This window comes from Camelus bactrianus, chromosome 2, assembly GCF_048773025.1.
Source record: "Camelus bactrianus isolate YW-2024 breed Bactrian camel chromosome 2, ASM4877302v1, whole genome shotgun sequence".
Taxonomy (NCBI): domain Eukaryota; kingdom Metazoa; phylum Chordata; class Mammalia; order Artiodactyla; family Camelidae; genus Camelus; species Camelus bactrianus.
The window spans coordinates 82,755,261-82,778,087 of NC_133540.1; the positions used below are offsets into that span (position 1 = coordinate 82,755,261).

The following is a 22,827-nucleotide window of genomic DNA, read 5'->3' on the forward strand; positions in this document are numbered from 1 at the left end:
GCATTACTTCACGCTTCTTAAATGTGAGCTGCAGGATGTGATTTTCTTCCCAAGTATACAATATGGAAAGGGAGAATAAAACACAGAGCAGAACTTTGCAATGGAAACCTGATAAACACTGTTTGAACCAGATGAACATCAACACTGGCAAGTCATATAGTTAGTATATATTCTTGATGTGATGTGGTGAGAATGATACTTTAACTCTGTGTGTGATCTTTTCCACCAGAACATATTTGTTCAGTATAATCATGAGAAAAACACCACATGAATGCCAACTGAGAGGCATTCTACAAGACAGCTAGCCAGTACTCTTCGAAAGAGTCAAGGTCATCAAAAACAGGGAAAGTGTAAGAAACTTTTCACACCTAAAAGGAATCTAAGAAGATATGATAATTAAGTGTAATGTGGTGCCCTGGATAGGGTCTTGACAGAAGAAATAACATTAGAGAATAACCAAGTCAATCGAAATAATGTTTAGACTTTAGTTAGTAGTAATCCAGCAATATTTCTTTATTTATTGTGACAAGTATGCCATATTAATGTTTATTAATTATAGAGGAAACTGGGTGTGAGATTTCCAGGTATGAGGTTCTCTGTACTATCTTTGCAATAATTTTGTAAATCTAAAACTGTTCTAAACAAAAAGATTAAAAAAAAAAAAAAAGCACAACTGTTGTATTTGAAACCAGAGAGGGGAGGCATAATGCCCATCACTCTATTGTTACATCCCCAGTCCCTTGAACTGTAAACAATATACATCAATTTATTTTCCCAATTTTTCTTTTATCAGGTTAAATAATTTACCTTTAAGTGAAAATGTAGCAGCAATAATTAAAAATTGTATGATAAGTCTCATTAAATCATTTCAGCATTCTTCTTAGAATTAAGACAAAGCACAATTCTATTTACTGGGTAGAAAATCCTTTTGAACATCAAGTGGATTTCAGTTCTTTGCTCAAAAATTACATAATCAGAAGTTAGAAATTTGGACACACAGAAATTAGGTATAGAAACAATATTTCCGAAATCTGAACCACATTATCTGGAACATGAACCATATTATTCAAATAGAGCCTCTGCAAGATGAGTGACTCAAGGAACAACTTGAAATCCAGAAGACAGAAGTGGAATAGAGTGTCCTGGGTCAAGTTTTTAGGAAAGGAAAATTGGAGCAGAACTGGGAAATACAGTGTCAGTGTGAAAGCAGCATTTCTTGAGCCATATTTATAAGGCATAGAACTTAATTCTAAACCATAATATACGGAGATTGAGTAGGAAACTTTCTCTTGTCAGTACTAGTCTAGGAAAAGGCAGGAATGACCTACAAAAAAGTAAAGATTAGTCCTAACATTAGGGAATTTGGAAGTTCAGAGTGAATGAGGAGCAAAACTGGGACCTGATTAACCATGCTGAAATATCAAAGTTTTAAAAGCATATTTTTTCTTCTTTATAAAACCACTGGATTGCCCAAGTCAAGCCATCACTGCCCCTGTTTCAGCAAGCTGCAGGTCAGTTCTTTCTTCAGATTTTCGGTATAGGCTCTTTAAATCTCCATGCGGAACTGAAGTTCAGTTTCAGATATTTCCTTCTTATAAATGGCATCAAATTTCTCATTTTGAGCCACTGTGAAGTAATTCTTCCAGTCACCTGCAATCCCTAAAATTTACAAATAAAAAAAATACGAATGAATAAAATATTTCCATTGTGAAGGAAGAGTTAATGTATACCAATAGTTTCCTGAAAGAAATTCTTTTAGTGTTTCTAATTGTCCTGGGTCATGGAGTTACCACCGGTCACTGAATCAATGGTCAGGGAATATTTTATTTCATGAGTTCCTTTTGGACACGGTACAAAGAACTGGTCAGCAGCACAATCAAATCATGAAACACAAAGCTGAAAAATTTATTTCCCAGAAATAGTAAATGAGGGTGTTGTGATATCTGGATGGTGCTTGTGTTCTCTGAATTCACTGGACTCATATCTTATTTTAATTTTAGAGGATGAGAATAGCATTAAAGTCAGACATAAAATGTCCTTGAACCATTTTTGCAGAAGTGAAACTATTGGGATATAAACTCACATTTAATCTTTTATACTTGGATGCTTAAAAATAATTATTTGAAAAATAAATAATTTTTATGGTTAATACCATAAAAATATGTTTTGAGGAAAACATTAATTTTGCCATTATATGTAACATTAAATATAATCGTATTGAATCACAAGCCTTATTAACCCATGTTGGCTTGATGAAGATTTTAAATCCTTTTAATGAAAAATATCCCCAAGAGAAGGTTGTTTGCTTGGTTATTATACTTTGCTCTATTTTCTCCAGATGGCACGTCCTCTTTGGAGTGGACGTGAGGGTAGTGCATATTTGGGATAATACACCTGTAAATATATGATGGAAAACAGAAAGTGCAGATTTAAACAATAAAGAGCCATCTACAAAGTATTCTAATGATCTATTTTGAATATGAATATTAGATACATAAACACATTCCCTTCTCAATAGTGTGGGAAGTGAAAAATGAATTTTGGCAAAATCCCAGGGTTTTCTATTTTGCTGCAACATCAGCATAAACTGTGGACATCATTTATTCTCTCCCTGTCACCTTTACCATTGTGTGGCTAAATTAAGACATTGATTTATCCAGCATGGCATCTTTCAAGAGTGAGTGTGCTGTGCCGGTCCCTTTGTTCATGCTTCATCTTTGAGCTTTTTCAACATCTATGATATACATGCCTCTTGTATTATAAGCTTCTTGAAGCAAATGTATGTGTCACTTATGTTCTAGGGAATACGAGCTGCCCGTAGGTATTCATGAGCAGCTTTTCTTAGATGTTAATTAATGAATAAAGGGTATTCTTTAAGTGTTCAGTGAATGCATGAATGAGTAAATGGATAGATGAATCTTGAACTATTTAGACTAAAATGACTTTATTAGTCTATTATTTTGGGTCAGAAAAAATGTACTGGATGCTTGTATTTTCTTTTTACCATTATGTTCCCCCATAACTTATGCTACAGGTGTTGTTACTTTCTCCATTTTGTCAGTGATGTTATCAAAACTTAGGCAGATGTATTTATTAAAGTCATAGATGCAGGAAATGGCATAGCCTGGATAAATTCCATATCAATCTAACCACAAAGGATGTGTTCTTTACTGTACAGGCGATGTACAGACTGTTTCTCTTACTCACTCTTCCTTGAAGTTGGAGAAACCATGGAATCCAGACACTGAGCTTGCCTCATCTATCTCTATACTTTAATGAGACATCATGAGATTATATCTGTTTTCACAGGACTGGGGATAAAACTCTCCTTGAAGTCACATTCCACAATCTGGCATAATCAGAATTTGCCTTTTTAATAAAGAGGGTTTTTTTTTCTCAGATTCTTCCACCAGGAAAATGTGTATGTATGTTCGTGTGTGTGTGTGTGTGTGTGTGTGTATCACTCTTCTTTGTTTGAATTTTTAATGCATCATTTATAATGAAAAACTCGTCTTGCCCTCTTACACTAGAGTTCGTTTTGAAAAGTAGTGTTTCTGAAAATTAAAAAAAATAATTTGAAAACAATAGGACTATTTCAAGGTACAGAGAAAAACGCGTTAGAAAAATCTATAATCATATAATTCTTTCAAGAGTGAGGGTTTTGCTCCACACGTTCATATGCACAATGTAGTCCTAGGGTTATGTTTACTTCCCAGCACACCAACAGAAATTGTATCTCTTTCTCTCCAACTCAAGAAAGAATATTGAAGCAGCGGGTGACATTACTAGGTGGATAACAGCTTAAATTTAAGTTAATAATTTGTTAAATTTATTATTGTTATTGTTAATAACACATTTTGACACAAACTGTATACAATAAATCACAATATACAGTATTTGCTTCAGTGAAAGTAAAGCTCTATTTTAACAGAGGATGCTGTATTTCTCTATTGTCATCTTTCTAAGTTAAATTTAGATTCCATGTTTCTTATAATTCAGATGTTATTCTTAGGGAGCAAAAACTTCACATAGGGTAAAAAATGTCCTTTGTCTTGGTGAATCCTTAACAAAGTGACCACGGCTTTCTAAATGATATGAGGTCTTTAAAGAAGTTGATACTGTGTTGAGTAACATTAGGTTATTAGTGGAAAGAAGAAGGAAGCCTAGGCCAATTTGAACTGCAATTAAGACTTAGGAATAAAAAATTTAGAACGACTCACATCAGAATTGACAAAACAGTGCCTTTTAGCAGAGTAGTAAATAGGAAGAGAAATATGTATCACGTACACAAGGTGCTCTGGTAACAAGTTTACAGGCATTATTTCCTTTAATAATTTCTAATTTAACTCAGTAACTTTTTGTGAGAGGTATTATTAGAGTCTTTATTTTACAAGTGAAGAACTTCATGCCCAAATTGGCTAAGTAATTTGTTAGAGACTACAAAGCTAGTCCTCATTTTAGAGTGAATCATAAGAAAGCAAAAATGAAAATTAAACTCAGCAAAATATTCACCTTTGCGCATAAAAGAGGATTTGCTGGGATCCATCAACATACTTGGTAGATGTGTATAATTCACCAGAGGGTTGTCCTTCATCATTTCAAACGAGGTATGATGGATGATCTTATCCAACATTTCATCACTCAGGTTCTTCTCTAGAAATCGAGCAATCTTCTTGATTTCTTGCTTTGGATTCTATCAGTGAGTAAAGAGACATAATCAAATAAATGGTGAACAATCAATCATTAACATAATGTGAAAAAATTAATCATAAAAATGAAAAAATCAATCATTTATACTTAGTAAAAGTAGAATAGAAATATTTTATTTATTCTAGAGCCTATACTTTTAGTTTATATTCAAAGTACAGTAAAAATAAGCCTTGAGCTAAATATTAACAATATTTAGAGAAAAAAATTATAAAATTTATTTTAAGCTCAATTTATAATCCGATTTGAACTGTGAATGTTTCAGGGATCCAGTATCTTTTCCTTCTCTCTGCCTTTGTTTTTCTGTTCTTAATCAAACTTGCTTTCTTCTTTTTAATAATAATATTTAAAAACAAAAATAATCAATTTAGGGACAACTTCAGGTATGTTTGCCTTAGAGTAAAAATACTGATTAAACCTTATTTGGACAAAAAATATTACAAATCTACTCCAATGAAGGTGCAAAGATATCAGAATCTAAATTATTCATTAACCACTGAGGATAAAAAGAACAAAATCTGAAAAATGAATCATTTTCAGATTTTAATATCATAAACTTAATATTTGTAACTTTTTAGAAAGCTAGGCCTTAATCTGCATGGATATATTTGGAAAGATTTTTAAGGAGGTAACATATAAGCGGAGTTGAGAAACAGTCACAATTTACCAAGATGCACGGTCTCCTGAGGTGTGAATTTCCAACAAAAAAATGATTAAAACTCTCAGATGGATAGGGTCTCACAATGTGTTCAAGGGAGACAAAAAGTAAAGTGGTTGGAGTCAGGATTGAGTAGTTCATAGGAGTTAGAGAGGCTATAAATCTGGAAAGATGCACTAGGGTAAAATTGAGAAACTCCTCGGATGTCTTGCTGAAGGATTTGGACTGTATCTGTTATCCAGGAGGGAAGCAATAGTATTTAATAATAGTCTTATTAACTGTGTGTATGTATGTCTGTGTGTGTGTGTGTGTGTGCGTGTGCACGTATGGGTATGTTTTGGCAGGGAGTTCCCTATAAGGGACGTCCCGGCAATATTCTATGTATCAGATCTCAATGAGAAAAGATTAAGATGACTACTAAAGGGGTGTCAGGGCTTAAAATAAATGAAAGTTCAGAAACGATGATAGTGGAATAAAGGCCAAAAGAGAAGTTAGTAGTGATACTAGAAGAACCTACAGGTGGACAGGCAAATAGCAATTTCTGTTAGGGATTTAAACTGCTTGAAGAATAATCTGCCCACTGCCAAAATATCAATGATGATGTGAGTTTATAGAACAGTAGACATTAAAGCAGAGAGTGCTGCCTCCTACTGTATCTCCCTCTGCTCTGTTTCTCTTTCACATCATTGATCGGGAATTTGAGAATTGATGTAGACACTTGTCAGCCTGATAAAAATTACTAGACTTCTCTCTGAATTTAATTATATATAATTATAATTTTTGTTCTATTGTTATTTTTATTAAAACAATTTATATACATACATATAAAAACATTGTCTAAAAATGACTGTGTGATGGGAGAAAAACATCTTCTATTACGTTTGATGTATGTAGCAGGTTTGAATGGAATCCAGAATATCTGGCTGATTGGGATAGACTGAAAAATCACTGTGAACAAGTTGATTAGAATAAGGTATTTTCACTGAATACGGAGGGAAAGTTTGGACAAGAGAGTATTATACTGGGGAGCAGCGTGACATGACATCTTCCTCAGCATTTGGATACCAGCCCAGCCCAGGAAACGCATTTTTTCATCCTATGGAGAAAAGGGTCTACATTCAGAAGCTAAAATTGCTCTTTTCATAAAGCTAATAAGTGATACTTTGGTGTCCAAGAAGTAAAGAGAGACATTGGGTACAGAAGAACAATTTTCTCTCTTATGAAGAATTTATAACAACTCTGATTAATCTAACACTCAAGGGATATCACCACTTTTTAAAAGTGGTTTCATAAAACCACTTTAGTTTTACAGCTGTGTATTATATTGTCAGCAAATTGACATTTGTTGCCTCAAGCCTGCATGAAGGGGAAATGGTAATGTTTAGATCACAGATTCTTTTTGGGCTGCAAACAAGTGTGATGGAGGATGGGTGCCTGGGCAGGGACTGAAAATGCAAAGGACACACATATTGATGAGATGTGAGAAATACCCTGAGAGTTTCTCAGAAATGCCTGGAGCAAGGGAGATTTTACAGAGAGCAAGGTTTCTGTTATGCAAAGTAGGAGTGATGTCACTAAAATGTTGTTATTACTGCTCATTCATTCATTCAAGCAATCAATTATTCATACAACAAGTGACCATGAGCCCCTGTTTATGTGACAGGTGCTATATGAGGTACTGTGGATTCAGTTATAAGAAAGAAACTTGTCTTCCATCAAGAACATGAAAGTCTACAGAGTATCCTCATTTGCATGTTCAGGCTTTTATAATTAGATAAACTTGGTTTCCACATATTTCGCAGGTGTGTGTGTGTGCATGTGTGTGAATCTGTCTGTTTTTGTGTATTTGGCTAATTTAAGTAAAATAGCCCACGAAGAGGCCTGGAACTTTGCAGCAGTATTTGAGCTAATACTAGTTCATACAGGAGACCAAACCAAATGAATGCTTAGCAGTCCCTGGACTAAGAATGAGGAAGTAAGAACGTAAAAGAGAGGGACACATTTGAAAGATATAATAGGTTGGGAGTGTGAACCAGCAGGATGTTCAGGATATAGAGGAACCATATCCACTGTATGAAAGCCAATGAGGACAACTAACATTCAAGCTTTGAACACTGGATGAACAAATAACATCATTAACCAAAAGAGAGAATAAAAGAAAAGTATTTCTGGTCAGAGAGAGAGAAGCAGTGGAGTTTTGTTTTGGACAAGTTAAATCAGATGGTCATTTTAGTAAAAGCATGGATTTGGATTCAGGGTAGAAGTTAAAACGGAGTTTTTGGTGGGTCATTAGCACAGTGGGTATGGGCATGATCACCAAAATATGGCAAGGAGTTCAAAAAGAAAAAGACTACGTGGTAGGTAGAGATGCACAGGAAGATCATGACAGTGCGATAACGCATAAAGCACAGGAGAGAGTTTCAAAAAGAAAAGATGCTCAAAAGAACACACCAGTTAAAAAAGGATATATCCTTTTTTTTATAAATGTCACTGATTTCTCACTTATAAAGTCATTAATGATCTTAGCAAGATTTGGGTAAACAGACATGGAAAGAGGCAAAGCAATCATTATCATTTTAGACTCCACAGATTAAGTTAAGAAAATCTGTTACTCCTTTTACCCCCAGGTGTGGTTGAGGAATTATGCAGAATGCATTTCTACTCTTTTACCTCTTTCATATCTTCATAGTGTAAAAAAAGTATTGGGTGTTCTTCCTTTTTCTTCCACCAGCTTTTCACATGATTAAACCAGGAACCAAAGGCCACTAAAACCAGAGAAACAGTCTAATTCCACAAGGATTCATCAGATTGAAGATTTGTTTGTGAGCAATGAGACAAATTGTACAAACATTTTGTGGAATTTAGTAATCAAGGGAGCTGAGACTATAAAGCCAATTTAAATAATTACATAGATAATCAGCCATTGATGGATGTATAAACAGTCAGATTTTTAAAAATATATAAAGAAGCACAAAAGAAGCACTTCAAATGAAAATAGATTGACCTCCAGTAGGTTATACTTAGCCTCACATGGAAGAAAACTATACTTTTATGAAGTACTCATATCAACTATTTATCTAAGTACTGTGCATGTATAACAGATCTAACTAATGATTTTGGCAGTTTAAATAATTTCTATTGTAAGCAGGGACTAAGATTAGATTTTTAGCAACTGAAAAGAGATTTGAGAATATATTCATTAAGTCAATGTTTAAGACCAGGTTTACCTACTGAATACTAGAATACCATAATAAAATACTAGATGTATTTGATTTAATTTTTTAAAATGCAATTTGAATGTACTTGTTACTGTGTTTTGAAAGGAAAATACATGCCAGTAATGATTAATAGTATTATATTACATTTTTTTAAAATTATTAATTTTAAGCCAAGGCCTACCTACCATTTCCAGTTATGAATTTCTCTAGATATTCTTCCCAGCTTCCAGGAAGAGGTTGCAAATTATTCATTAAGTCAAAATGGTAATACGAGACTGCGACATCCTTGGCATTTCGAGCCAGATAAATCATCTGCAGGGGGAGAAGGAAGAAAATTAGGTGCATGATATCTTACTGAAGAAACAAATGTAACATATAGGCACATAAAACAACAGATTTGAAATCCATGAAATTAAAAACAGGAAAACATTAAGAAAACTAATGAAACCAAAAGCTGAATCTTTTTAAAAAAATCAATAAAATTGATAAACATCTATCAAGAATGGCAAAATAAATACAGAAGACACAAATTACTAACAGGAGGTATCACAACAAATCCTGCAACTAATAAAAGAATTATAATAGTATAAAAAGATGTTCCACCTCCTATGTCATCAGGAAAATGCAAATTAAAGTGATACTGAGACACCACTCCACACTTAGTAGAATGGCCAAAATCCAGAACACTGACATCATCATATCCTGGTGTGGATGTGGAACAACAGGAACTCTCATTCATTTCTAGTGGGAATGCCAAGTGGTACTGCTACTTTGTAAGACATTTTAGCAGTTTCTTACAAAACTTAACGTATCAATGATCCAGAAGTCGCACTACCTGGTATTTACCCAAAGGAGTTGAAAAATAAAGACCTCACAAAAACCTGCAAATGGATGTTTATATCAGCTTTATTTATAATTGCCAAAACTTGGAAGCAACCAAAGTGCCCTTCAGTAGGTGAATGGATAAACTGTGGTACCTCCAGACAATGGAATATTATTTGGCACTAAAAAGAAAACAAGTTATCAAGCCATGAAAAGGCATGAAAGAATATTAAATGCATATTACTAAGTGAAAGAATACAATCTGAAAAGGCTAAATATTGTATGATTCTAACTATATGACATTCTGGAAAAGGTAAAACCACAGAGACAATAGAAAGGTCAGTGGTTGCCAGGGTTGCAGGAGTAGGTGGGGCACAGAGGAATTAAGAGGGCAGTGAAACTGCACTGTATGATACTATAATATTATATATACATGTCATCATGCATTTGTAAAAACCCATGGAATGAACAACAGCAGGAGTGAACCCTTATGTAAATTATGGACTTTGGGAGATAATAATGTATCCATGTAGGTTCATCAGTTGTAATAAGTGTACCACTCCGGTGAGACGTGAGAGAGAGTGCTAAGGAGGAATCTATGGATGTGGGAGCAGAGGCGATATGGAAAATCTCTTTAACATCCTTTCAACTTCGCTGCTAATCTAAAAGTGCTTTAAAAATAAATAAAATTACTGTAAAAATAAAGTCTTAAAAGAAAGAATAAGAAGAGAATATTATTAACAACTTTTCATTACAAAATTCAACAACTCAGAATTCCTTACGTATCACAAACTAGCAAAGGTCAGATAGATAACCTGAATAGCTTCACAGTTATTGAAAAAAATTGAATCTCAAATTTAAAAGTTTCCCCAAAGCGAGTATCTAGGCTGAAGTGTCTCACTAGAGAACTTTACCGAACAATTAAATAAGTACCGACATCCTTACGTTGAGTTTTCAGAGAAGGTCAGAATATCTCAGACAGCTGGGAAATAAGATTAGCAATACTGTGCTGAGATAAGGATCTTGTTGCTACATCACTTTGGAAAATTTGAGTATGTAGGTTTAGGCTAACCATGTATTTTTTAAACTGAAACACTTTCATATGTAGCTCAGTTCTCATGGTAACAAGTAAACAAAACATTTGAGCCATTAACTTTATTACTGTGTGAATGAGAAAGAGGCAAGGGCCACACGTTAAAGAATTGACTTGTAAATGAGTATACCTTGCAGTTGTTTTCCCAGAAAGACTTGGGAATGAGATCGATTGGTAGATGCGTCTTCACAAGCCGGGGTGATGGATTCTTCTCTAATTGTTCTATCCCTGGGAAAATTTGGTTTGATTATAGAGATACTAGAGTTTCCAAAGAGCCTGCATTTCCTGATTTTCTCAACCAACCTTTCAGGATATTTCTAAGCAGTATATAATGCTGTCAAATTTTGAACCATTCACAAGCATTCTAAGAGGCAGTATTTTCTAATGGTTAAGAGCTTGGGTTCTGTGGTTAGCTCTTTCGTTCAAATCCTTTCATCTCTTATTTATCATTGAAACATCTGGAAGTATCTCAGTCTCTAGGCTTCACTTTCTTCACCTCCAAAATAAGGAGTAGTTATACCAACTTTAGCAATTTGGAGTTTTATAATGTGCATTATTATAAATAATTATAAAAATGTTTTTTTATGTCAAAGAGATATTGACAGCTAGTAATTCTCACATAGACTATTATTTTGTGGCAGCTATGTTAGTATAGATGATATCTTTGTATAGCATCAGCTGCTGTATCTGCATTTTCGTTATTTCCTTTATGTGTCATATATTATATATACATACATATACTACATAAATACCAAATGAAATTGTTGTATGGTTTTTGGGTATTAGCTAAACTCTCCAAAGTCATACACCTAACATATGGTAGAATTTAGTTTCAAATTAAGTCTTTGGGTTAGGGATATACAAACTTCTTGAGACAGAAAGTATCCATTTATTTTCTATATTAAGAGCTGGGAAGATCCCAGGGGCCTGGATCACTATGTAAATAACTTGCCCAGTCAGAAGGCACTTTTGGAGTAAAGGCATACTCATAGAATTTCAGACATAGACTAGGAAGAGCTGGGCTAATCCTTTTAATTTATGACTTTTTAATGGACTCAGTGGCCTTTCTCATAGCTCAGATATATCTGTTAATGATGCCATCCCCTACAGAGTCATCGATCTTAAAATCTCAATTATAGTAGTCTCCTCCTCCAAGTCTCACATCCAATAAATCTTAGAGTCCTATGCATTTTTTTTCACAGTATTACTTATATCCAAGCTAACCTATAGATTACCTATTAATCCTATATTATCTTCCCATCTTTTGCATACAGTGGCACACTTGCCCCACATTATACCTGACTCACTCATTCAAAGCAATACTATGCTTCAGTTATTTACAAAACTTAATTACATATGCTAAAAAGCCACTCAATTTCTAATATAGCATCCTTTTAAAAATGTTCTATACAGCACTTATTTTTGTCTGACAGTTTATATTTGTTTGTTTATTGTCAGTTCCCATACCTCTTCCCATCTTCATTCCCAAACACATGCACTGAAATGGAGATTCCATAAGAGCAGGGATGTAGCTTGTTTTGTTCACCAATAAATATTCTGGGGAGAACAGGTCATAGCACATGGTTGTATGAAGAACCCCGTAAAATCAGTGCAGAGAGGGTTGGCAGACTTAGGAAATAAATATACAAGAATCCCAGTTAAATCTGAATTTCAGGTAGACAACAGACACCTATTAGTATAAGTATCTCCTCTGAACCATTTGGGATATACTTACACTAAATAAAAGAGCTATGTATCTGATTTTCAAATTTAATTTGGTATCCTGGATTTTATCTGGAAGCGTTAATTATACATCTGTAAAATTCTACCAGGCATTTCATTATGCTTCCACTGGTAGCTACAACCACTTTATCCAGCATGCAGAAGTGAGAAATCACAATCTCCCACAGCGCACTCTTCCTCAATGCCATGACGAGGAATTTTATGTCTGTTTGTTTTATGAAGTTTTCCCTATCCATTCTTTCTCTTTCCTTCCTCAACTTCACCAAAAGATTTCTCACCCTCTCCCATCTTGTAATTCTTTTGCTACGTGAAGTCCTTTCAATGAACCCTGTACATGCACAAACATGATTGCTGGGAGTACATAATGGCATTGCAAGTATTCACATTCAGGCTCCAGGGTAAATCTGAGCAACAGTTTCCTCTACTCTACCTGCTGAACCTCCCCTGCTCACTCTCTGGTGATGCCCCACAGCCTCACTCCCCACCCGCAGCCCTTGGTCTCTGCCCGTAATCCCTGACTCCCCTGTCCCTGGTTACTTAGATTCTGTCACTTGTTATTTCAGACTTTTCTATGGCTCTGGAGTCAGCGCACTCTTGCATTCATTTTGGTTGCTTGTCCCAGAATAATCCTTTAGTTCTAAGCTTTATCATTTGCTTTCTGATTTTAGGCAGCCACATAGAAGGAATGACACCTCTGTTGATCCTTCTCTGCCTATGGAAGTAAATGGCTCCCAAAGGGGAGGAATTTGGATTCTGCTCTTTAAATTTATAGATATTCACCATCATACTACAGTCTTCTTATCCCAGGTTTCTAGCAGCGTGGGAAAGGCAGGCCTTGCTTTTTGAACCCTTATCACTTGCCTACAGAACACCACACCCTGCTGATTCTTTCTTAGCTCACTGAGTATTTCTTGAAAATTACAAGCCCTACGTGATTTCTGTCTAGTCTCCAATTGTTCTCACTTTTCCTGTCTTTCATTGTTGTTGTGGTGGTGGGTTTTTTTCAGTCCCTGGACTAAACCAAGGTCTTTTCTGCATCTAGGGCCTCATACCCACAAGTCCTGAAATATGCTTTCTCCAACTACATGTGTGGCTTTAGGTCTCCATTCACAGTTGATATCCCTGAATATCCAATTGAAAGAAAACTCTCCTCTTGTTCTCTTTAGAGCCCTATTCTTTGGATACATTGACCAATAATATTCATGTATTGTTAGTTTATTTACTTGTTTAATGTCACAATATTATTGCAAGCTCCTTGTGGGCAGGGCATCTAATTTCCTGATCACTTTATATCTAGCCCATAACATAGTGCCTAGTTCTTAGAAACGATGAATAAATATTTGTAGAATGAAAAATGAATTCAATTAATAATAAGTTTTATATTTTGAGAGGCATTGGTATTTCTTTACTTATTTAATTTCAGCAATGTCCAAAATTAAGAAATTATTGTCCTAATCTGGTAAATTCTGCACAAAAAAACTCAGTAAAAGACAAGAAACATTTTTGCCTATCAACCAAAATTTTAGTTATTTTCTACAAATTACAAAATTATAATTCCTGGGTGATTTAAAATTACCTGAAGTTCTTACTCCAGGGAGAACCATTTCCAGCATTGGAACTTTAGCAGTTATAAAATCTCGCTTACATTTTTCAACATCTCCATCATTTAAAATCATGTCCAGAATTTCACTAATCCAGGTGGTACCTGTGGCAATAAATAACATTCTTTTACAACCTTCACCTGAATCTAGGGGGAAAAGGTTCCTGTTGGAAGCCTACTATCTTAATATATTCTCTTAGAAACTTAATTCTGCAGTTTCCCGTTCTATGCCTAAATGCCCTTTTTAGTATACTCAAAGTAGATGGCTACGAGACAGGAAGGGGGCAGGGCACAGCCATTCAAGGAATGCTACAGCGAATAACATCAAAATGGTGGAAGAGTCAACCCCCAGCAGGCCCTGAGGCTCAAGATGGTGGGAGATTTGACTTCTAGTAGACCTTGAGCTTCATTATATTCTTATTGTAATATGTTAGCATGGTGAATAGCAGGCACCATGGCAGCCCCAAGGCTAGCCACAAAAGGTCCAAGAGTGGGAAACGGCCACCTTCCTGGGAATCCCAGCCCCTTCCCCAGGCTAGTTAGACTGGTCCTTCCACTGATTTGCATATGAAGCTACCAAAGCCCATAAAAATGGGCAACACTGCCCCTCATGGGCCCGGCCTCTTTCTCTCCATTCGTCGGGAGATGGCCCACACTCTCTGTGGAATGTGTACCTACTTTTAATCTGAGTACCCAACCCCCACACCTCGTGGCCTTTCTCTTGCCTTTCTCTTGCCTGAATAAATCTTCCTTCACTCAACTGTGACTCACTCTTGAATTCTTTCCTGTGTGAAGCCAAGGACCCACACTTGGCGTGGCACGTCCCAGGGGCTCAACCAAAGCCTGGGACACAGCCCTTCTCACGCCCCACATCTGGTTTTCTTGAATCAGCTATACTGACTGCTAAGAATGCTAATTTTATTTAGAACATTAATGATTTTGTAGAGAAGCTAATTTTCAGGAAATAAAAGTCAAAGTCAGACCCACATTTGTCTGGGAAAAAAACTCACCTGATTTGGGGTAAGTGGCTATCACTATGTCATCCCGCCTACTTTGGAACTGTTCAATCTTTTCCAAGCCACTTGCAAAAGCGTAGGTGATGGGACAGCCACGGACTATCTTCAGATTTTTTCTCAGGACGTCATTTTGGGAAGTCATTTTTGTTTCAGATTGTACGAATACTTAATAGAATATTTGCACAATCAAATCATGGAGAAATAAAGAGGATAAAAGTCAAAAGCTAAATAAGTAACGTTATTCTTAAGACTTTGTAACTTGACACAGAGCAAAGTTGGTCTTTAACCACTGAACACCAGAGGTCTAAATACAAAGGGCATTTTTATGCGCATACAGCTGTGGATTGCAAGAGTAGCAGCTGGCTCTGCGACAAGCAGAACAAAGGTCTTTAGTGGAGGCTTTGGACAGAAATGGAGCTGTATGTATTACTTTGAATTAAAAAAATCACATTTCACAGAAGTATGCTAAAAATACCTGGAAAAATAAACCTATCACTTATCATTACACTTCAGTTGCACTTCATTTTTTCTTACAGGAAACTTGTCTTTTTTACCTTTGATCTTCTGTATATAATGCATTTGCTTTCACTGTCTGCTTCTAAGATATCCTTTCTTTATCATTAGTTTCGGGCAATTAAATTATGGCATACCTTGGTGTGGTTATGGTCCCGGGTTTATGTGTGTCCCGGTGCTTCAAGTTTATTGAGCTTCTGAGAATTGGGCATGTATAGCATTTACAGTCGTTATTTCTTCAAATTATTTTTTTCTGTCTTTCTCTCTTCCTTCTGAGACTCCAGGACACAAAAAGTTGTTCACAGCTCACTTAAGCTCTATTTACTTTTAAAAATCTTTTTTTCCCTCTCTTTGTGTTTCATTTTGGACAACATCTATGGCTATTTCTTCATATTCACTAACTTTTCCCTTTGCAATGTGTACTCTGATGTTAATCCCATCCAATGCATTTTTCCCTCAGACATTGTAGATTTCATCTCCAGAAGATGATTTTGTGAATGATTATACTTCTCCTGTCTCAACTTTTTTAGCATTTTGAATATACAAATAGTGACAGTTTAATGTCTTTATTTGCTAATTCTGACATCCATGTAAATTCAAGGTTGTTTTCAATTGACTAAATTTCCTTCCACTATGGTTGCCTTCTTCTGCTAGTCATTCTTGATATTTTTTATTAGATGCCTGGTGTTGTGTCTGGGGTTTTCCTTCCTGTGCTATTGCCTGGGAATTCTCGCAAGGCAGTTAGCTGGGGAAATTGTAGGGCTTCTTTTGTTTTCTATCCACTGTTGTTCATTGTGGTTGTTTCCAGGGCAAATTTATTTTTTGTTACTCTATCCTGGTTAGAAGCTACGATGATTAATTTTATGTGTCAACTTGATTGGGCTATGAGATGCTCAAATACTTGGTCAAATATTATTCTGGGTGTTTCTGTGAGGGTATATTAGGATGATATTAACATGTAAATCGGTGTCTTAAATAGAGCAGATTGTTCTGTCTAATGTGGGTGGGCCTTATTTAATCATTTGAAGGCCTGACTAGAACAAAATGTCTGAGTAAGAAAGAATCGGGCTTCCTGCCTGATGACCTTTAAACTGTAACATCAGTTTTTTTCCCCTGCCTCCAGAATGGAACTAAAATGTTGGCTTTTCCTGGATTTGCAGCCTGGCAGCTTTTGACCTGGAACCATACCACTAGCTCTTCTGTTCTTGGGCTTTCAGACTCAGACTGGAACTAATTCATCAGCTATTCTAGGTCTGTGGCTTGCCAATTCATCCTGTAGATCGCGGGACTTGCCTCCCTCTAAAATCACCTAAGCCAATTACTTATAATATATCTCTTTATGTGTATACACATAATATAAAAATTGCTTTGTATACTCTTTGATTAATAACTATTCTTATCATAATAATCCTAATAATACTAAACTTGAATTAGAATCTCATTGATCTGCTAAGGTTCTCATTGTGTCTTGATAGACTATTAGTCAGGGTTCTCCAGAGAAACAGAATCAATAGGAGATACACACACACACACACACACACACACACACACACACACACACACATATATAATGCAGGCAAAGGAGAGAGAGAGGTAAAGAGAGAGGGGTGAGAATTTACTTACATGATTGTAGAGGTAGACAAATTCCAAGATCTGCAGTTAGCAAGCTGGAGACACAGGACAGCCAATGTTGTCGTTTCTATCTGAAAGCCAGCAGGCTAGAGACCCAAGGAGAACTAATACTTTAGTTCAAGTATGAAGGTAGGCAGGAGAAATTCCCCTTACTCCCAGGAAGGTCTGCCTTTTTATGCTACTCAAGTCTTCAGCTGAGTGGATAAGGCCCATTCACGCTAGGGAGGGCAATTTGTCTTACTCAGTCTACCAATTCGAACACTAATCTCATCCAGAAATATACTAACAGACACACCTGGAATGTTTGAACAAATATCTGGGCTCTCTATGGTCCAATCAAGTTGACACACAAAACTGACCATCACAGAGGGGCTACTCATTTTTTTTCTGCTTCATTGTCACTGAACTTTGTAAGGAAAACTCTAGCCTTGCTCTTGCTTATGTGTTTCTCATTTTACAACCTCTCCCCCTGGCCCTCATGGAACGTAAACGTCCCAGAAATAGAAGAAACTGTAGAATGTAGACATTATAAAAGTCTTCATAATCTATTGTTCCGTTTATTTCTGAGGATCTGTCAGTCAACAATAATGGATACAACCAGATGAATAGAGTTTGAATTAATAACAACCTAAATTATGTAATATCTTAAATAAACTTCTGTTGCTTCTAGTAAAATAACTATGACTAGATATCAGAGGTTGCCAACCTCTGTTTGGCAAATTGATTGATACATATGTTTTTATCAGGCAAATATTTTGTCAGTAATTTGGTGATTCCAATTTCCCTGAGGGCACTTTAAACATTGGCTGCACTTGCTCAGCTTTCCTTAGTCACTTGTGTAATGAGACCACAAGTGAAATCACTACTATGAAAGCTAGCTGCTGCTTAAACTCATATGCCTAACACTGATTTGTAGACAAAAAGACCTGCTTTTGATTAGGAAAAAAATATTTTGGTGTAGCAGCCTGGTATTTTAGAGGTAACTCCTCCACATCCTGCTGCCACCCTCACTCCTCAACCCCTTAAAAAAGTCTAGAAGAGAGAAAGCTGGACACATTAAAAAATTTTTTACATTGTAAGACATGCATTATATGTCAGATTTTCTATCTTATAATTAATGGGTATGCACACAAAAATAATGTATCTTTTAATTTCTCCAGTAAAAATAGTTATTGAATAATGGCTTTGTCTTAAAATAGACAGCATTTTATGCTAGAAATATGGTGAAAATAATTTGAATTTTGTATTTTCCTTACTGCTCACAGAGTAGAAGAATTAGGGACTCAGAGGCCTAGAAAAGGGTAGATTAATGACAGAGCAGAATCTAGCACAGAGTAGACACAGACAGGTTTAGAGCAGGCAAAAGCCTAAGGCAAGTGTGCCAATGAGCGGGCGTTTAGGAAAATTAAATTAAATATTCTATGTTAAATTGCTGTCTTCTCTATGCTTCTCATTTATCCTCTATTTTTGATAAAGTATCTGATTGCTTCTGTAGTACCTTTGTTAGTGCAGGGGCAGGTTCTAGTAGAAAAAAATTCTCCAGCATGAATTACTGGAGAACATGTTGGCAGCCTCATGAAAGGAACAAGTAATGGCCAGGAACTTAGCAAAGGAGGAGATGGAAAGACGAGAAATTGAGTATGTAAACACTCAACCTGGAATAAAGTAGGTACTGGATGGACTGAATGAATGAATGAATGAATAGTGAGACCTGCACTTCTCATCCAGACTCTTCTAAGACCTTGGGGATAGTGCTACTTCCGAGTTTGAATATAAGGGATGAATGACAGCAGAAGTCAACATAGTATATTCAGATATTAGATTTGAATTTTGCATAATAAATGAAATAGCTTTCCTCTATTAATTTCCTAGAAAATCGTTTCTTCCCAGATAATACAAAGGTAAATATCAATTCAAAATCTCATTTGAATACTTGTATAGTCTGAATTAATCGAGGGAAACAAGTGAGGCCCTCTTTTTCTTCTTTGGTTCCAGAATGTAAAATTCAGAAATATAATTCCACTTACCAACTCTTATTATGTATACAGATTATTATGAGAAAGCAAATGGATATTGAGGATACAGTTTTATATATCATCAGTTACAAATTATATAGACACATTTATTCCCCGCATAGTAAGTGATTAACACTATGTTATACATTTAAATATCAGTGCTGGTCCTAGTTCATGTCTTTTCCATTTTTTTCTTTATTTTAACGTAACTTATACTATTATTTTATATTTGTATAATTGATTCAAAATCGTTATTTAAATACTGTCCATGTACAAATGCCATGTACTATTGTCATCACTTGAGAGCTTGTTAGAAATGCAGAATCTCAGGCCGCAATCTAGAATCAGAATCTGTATTTTAATAAAATCCTCAAGTGATTTATGAGCACAAGAAAATTTAGGAAGCATGATTTTAAACCACTTTTTATCTACTCTCTAATAATACAAGGTAAACATAAATGATTCATCAAAATGAATTGCGTCTCCTAGAAATTAAATTGTATTGATTATGCTTAACATATATGACCTCTGATCATTACCCACAGTGACGATAAGCCTTACTTTCATTTTGTGGGAGTGATTAGGAAACGGAGTTGCAGGGAGTCTCCTCACACACACAGCAAGTGAGTGCGTGACTCAGAAATTGACTTGTTTTCCTAGCTCTGCTCTTAGTCATACTGCAAATCTATGTCGGTGGGCCTGACCAGAGTCAAAAGATGTTCCTGATTTACCTCATTCAAATAAGGGTGTTCACAGTTTGTAAGGAATTTTTTTTTTTTTTTTTTGACAAAGCCAACTACCCTCTGACAAAAAGCTTACGTTCCTTATGCTGCAAAAATGTTGTCAGAGAACTATGGATATGAGTAACAAGATGAAAATAAAGCAGCGGATTGTGAACACATCCTAGTCACATCTGGGACGTGGGTGTAACCAACTCAGGGACTTAGGAGGAGCAGTCCTGAATTAGCATTGCCGCATCACGACCAGTGAATGATGAGGTTTAGAATTATGTGAGAAGGTAAATTCAGGGGAGGGGACCCAAAGACATACAACAACTGATAACTAATGTGATTGAGTCAGATACCCTGGAAGATGGTTTATAAATGACATTTACTTTAGAATATAAAAATTCGTTCCTAAAAATCTTGTAAGTCTTACGTGAAAGTGACAGACCACGTTACGCGGTTACTTACTGTAGTTTACATGGCACTGCGCGTCTTCCTAGTTAGATCGAGCCGCAGGCTGAAAGTCTCAATGCCTAAAACTGGCTTTAAAAAGGAAAAAAGGAAAAAAGAGAAAAGTGGAAAATAATGCCCCTCTTAGGAGACACCGAGTCATCTGACATTAAACCTGAATGGTTCTTTTTTTTTTTTTTCTTCAGGTGGGTATACCATGTTTATTTTAATACATCTCATTCGTTTGTTTTGAATGGTTATTTTAATGAGAAAATAGTATCTCTTCCATTTGTTTCACCCTAACAAAGTACAGCTCTGCTTGGTCCACATCAAGCCACTAAAATAAGTGAATTAAATAACATGTTCTGTATTCTGGAAAGTATGTTAAAGTGATGTGTGTGCGCGCGCATGCAGGTGTGTACATGGGGGTGGGGGAAGAGAAGGGAGGACTACAAGTGGATTCCTTCTTCCTTTATGAGGCTTACGGTTCTATGAGAAGTCCCCCAACCCTGACATTCTTCACAAGAGTCTCACTGAACCCAGAAAAGTAAAAGCGATCACTGAAAGTCTGAGAAAGCCTGCATAGCGTCAACAACAACACTGAGTTTCCTGTGAGAAAATTGCAATTAGGGAAAAACATCCCAATTATAAACATGTGTTCAAAATGGAAACCATTCAGGGAGAACCATGCTCTGTGGATGCAAGATCAAAACTTAGAAGAGAAAAGAGATTGAAAAAGAAAATTTTACCTTGCGGTTGAATTTCCTTTTTCAGTTTAAATTTCAGTTAGTGGTGCAGCTGCCAAAGGGACCTCTGGGTACAGATGGTAGTCCTTGGAAGGGCAGGCAAGAGAAGCCCCAGGAGACTCACTCCAGGGAAGAAAAATAAGCTTAAAGATATGATCTGAAGGCTGTAGTCAGTGACTTCATAGGCTGTTAAGATATACAAGGTTTGAACTATACACACAGAGGCAGGGCCTGTTGTTTCAATAGCTGGAAAAGCCAGGAAGCCTTGAGAAGGAAATGGATCAGGGTGGAGACCAAAAGTAAATAAAGTCAAGAGATTACCTGGATTTAAAGTTCTCCACACTCCTTCAAAGGGTTTGAGAGAAATACATAGGGAAAGAACCTGAAGGGTCAGTGGACGGATACCCGTTGCTTCTCTACAACTTCTAAGAATGTCTTGTAATAATTTTGGTTACATTGGAAAGCCATTGTGTGTGTGTTTCTGTGCATGTACACATATGTGTGAGTTTTCATCTGAAAGAAACATGAGTTTCCAATATCATGAAAAAAGCATATACCAAGGGTAAAATAATTTTGACATCAGAAACGGGGAGGGTAGAACTGATGGTTGAAGAATACATTTGCTTTCTGTCACTCTAACCATTTCTACAACCTCTCAGACCTTTTGTTTCGTTTTGTTTTATTTGTTTGTTTTTTGTGTTCTAAGTCCCATATACTCAGATAAAGAGTTTAGTGGGAGAATAATGTGGTAAAGATGCTAATGTTGGATGAGACTAAGGTCCAGCATATCCCTGCCATGCAGAAATAGAGAGCAACAGTTTTAGAGATCTAGATTCTTTTTGTGAAGGGTCCAAATGCTAAATGTGTAACTATTGGCAACTAACTACATGCATCAAACAATATAAACACTTTTGTATGGCACATGGCAAGGAATGTAATTTGCAAAGGTGTTTGGCATAAGGTGTTAATTTCAGAAAAACTCTACTTAGATGTGCATAGATTGCCTGATAACCACATTATTAATTAACTCATCAAACTTCAGTTGGTATATACTAATTGAAAAACACTCTAAATCAGAGATTCTTGAATTTTAGCATGTTTCAGAATCATCTGGGAGGCCATGACAAAACATAGATTACTGAGTACCAATTCCCAGTGTTTCTGATTCAGTTGGCCTAGGGTGAAGCCTGAGAATTTGCTATTACAACAAATTCTGAGATGATGCTGATGCTACTGGTTTGGGGACCATACTTTGAGAACCATGAGTAAAAATATCTCTTGTTTTAAAATATATATTAATATCCTATGGTTAACTCATTCATTAATCTCTTTATCCATTCATTTATGTATTCATTCAGTCATTCACCAGACCTATCATGTTCCAGATACTACACTAGAATAAAACGAAAAGCATTAATGTTTGCCTTGCTGATTTATAAAAAATTATTGATTGAATGCATTCTGTATCTGTTGATAGCTCAAATTTTACCCATGAGATTCAGAGATTCTAAAAGATTTGTCTAAACTCCTAAACATTAGGTAAAGAATCAGGCTCAGAAAATAACTTGTGACTTTTAAGCCATGTAAGCTTAACAAACAGAGTAACAGAGATAGAAGAGGGATTAAGAAAAACAAAAGATTCACAGTGCATGTATTCTTTTTCCCCTAAAATTAATCCTGTGTACACATCAACCAGTCTAAACAGAAGTATTTAAGAAGATTAGATCCTTTCAATTTCACTGTCTAATAAAATAAATAAATTCTATGAAGAGTTAAATAAAAATTAGGAAATTATTTTATGGCAGGTGAGAAATATAAAATTGAGAGGCACTCAAAACTTTAAAATATTTGTTTTTCTCTTTGTAAAAGTAATAAATGAACATTGCAAA

The 22,827-nt window shown here is 35.7% G+C and overlaps 1 protein-coding gene across 8 annotated transcripts; it reads right to left on the reverse strand.

Moving 5' to 3' along the window:
* Positions 1-495: 495 nt before the first annotated feature.
* On the reverse strand, positions 496-21,112 carry SULT1B1 (sulfotransferase family 1B member 1). 8 transcript variants are annotated; one of them, XM_045506198.2, is made up of 11 exons: positions 20,942-21,112; positions 20,211-20,285; positions 16,994-17,088; positions 14,852-15,022; positions 13,818-13,946; positions 11,966-12,055; positions 10,629-10,726; positions 8,769-8,895; positions 8,036-8,130; positions 4,513-4,693; positions 496-1,659 (listed from the first exon to the last, which is right to left on the reverse strand). In XM_045506198.2, exons 4-11 carry the CDS (start codon positions 14,997-14,999, stop codon positions 1,547-1,549), a joined length of 981 nt encoding a protein of 326 aa, XP_045362154.1. In that variant the 5' UTR covers positions 15,000-15,022; positions 16,994-17,088; positions 20,211-20,285; positions 20,942-21,112; the 3' UTR covers positions 496-1,546. The 8 variants fall into 8 exon arrangements, with proteins under 8 accessions (XP_045362154.1, XP_045362157.1, XP_045362155.1 ...); XM_045506201.2 differs by lacking the exon at positions 20,211-20,285; XM_045506199.2 differs by lacking the exon at positions 16,994-17,088.
* Between the last annotated feature and the right edge of the window lie 1,715 nt (positions 21,113-22,827).

What these genes read in the sequence shown, in the direction of transcription:
- SULT1B1 (XM_074344453.1), bottom strand. Translation starts at nt 14,999, where the DNA reads ATGACTTCCCAAAATGACGTCCTGAGAAAAAATCTGAAGATAGTCCGT. An exon ending in AGCCACTTACCCCAAATCAG is followed by an intron (nt 13,947 to 14,851) that starts GTGAGTTTTTTT and finishes TTATTGCCACAG; the next exon opens with GTACCACCTGGATTAGTGAA. An exon ending in ATCCTCTTTTATGCGCAAAG is followed by an intron (nt 1,660 to 4,512) that starts GTGAATATTTTG and finishes TGTAAATTTTAG; the next exon opens with GGATTGCAGGTGACTGGAAG.